The 880-nt window shown below is 47.2% G+C and overlaps 1 protein-coding gene across 1 annotated transcript in view; it reads right to left on the bottom strand.

The window, feature by feature from the left end:
- Nucleotides 1-849: 849 nt before the first annotated feature.
- Nucleotides 850-880, bottom strand: part of EMH_0069820 (uncharacterized protein) — a gene marked incomplete at both ends in the record, with an annotated part of 1,005 nt that continues 974 nt past the window's right edge. Inside the window, one exon of the mRNA XM_013498907.1 lies at nucleotides 850-880. Coding sequence (XP_013354361.1) covers nucleotides 850-880 — 31 coding nt within the window.

Raw genomic sequence — 880 nt, 5'->3', positions numbered from 1 at the left:
ATGCCTGAAGGCCGAAGCTTCAGTTTGCCGCAGCACCAAGTGCGATGAGCGTCACAAGGAACCGCAGATATTCCGGTTTGATAGACAGAACAGCCCACAAATGCACTGTTTCAGCTATTTTCGGTAGAATTCTGGAGACTCAAAGAAGCAGGGCAATTGCATACAAAAGGGTAAATCCAAAATAAAACAGTCGACAACTTAGATATAAGCGTCATGACTGTTTGGGTTCCCTCTGATCGTGTGCCTTCTCCTCTACAGGGGTTTCTAGCTCAGTGCTAGAGGAAGAAAATAACTTGTCATCCTGAATCCACAGTTGCCACAGGGGGTTCGCCAGTTGGCTCTGTTTGTACGGATAGTTGATAATGGCCCTCTTCAGCTCAATTACTTCCTCAAGTGCCGGGCGTCGTCCTTGCTTATATATTTCCAACGCAGAACTCAGTCGATTGATCCGAGCGTTCAGCATTCTTGACTTTTTCCCCCGCGCGTTTTCAGGAAAGGTGTAATCCGTGTGGAACTTCTCTACAAACCCAGGCCACCAGCTCTGGGTATCCATCTTCTCCCCCAAAAGCTCGATTGTACAAACCAGCTGGTCAAATACCATAAACAGAGAGGATAGTTTCCTATAAATGTGACAAGCAGTGTGTCGGTCACCTGGGAATGAGAGTTTGCGTATTGCGTACTTTACCAGTAGTTCCGCGTTGACCATGAGAATATTCACATCTTCACGAGTCAGCGAAGGCTTCGCAAATAACTTCCGATTCACCATATATGCCTCCATTGGGCTATCCGCTTGTATGTCACAAGGCAGGAAAACCAGTTCGCTGAAATTTCTGGGGATGTCCTCAGGATTCACCACTGGCAGCCGCACAAAAGGATGATA

Source organism: Eimeria mitis, genomic scaffold (genome assembly GCF_000499745.2).
Source record: "Eimeria mitis Houghton genomic scaffold, Emh_scaff3813, whole genome shotgun sequence".
In the NCBI taxonomy this organism is placed as follows: domain Eukaryota; phylum Apicomplexa; class Conoidasida; order Eucoccidiorida; family Eimeriidae; genus Eimeria; species Eimeria mitis.
The sequence above is the reverse complement of the archived record's forward strand: the minus strand, read 5'-3'. Positions and strand labels throughout refer to the sequence as shown.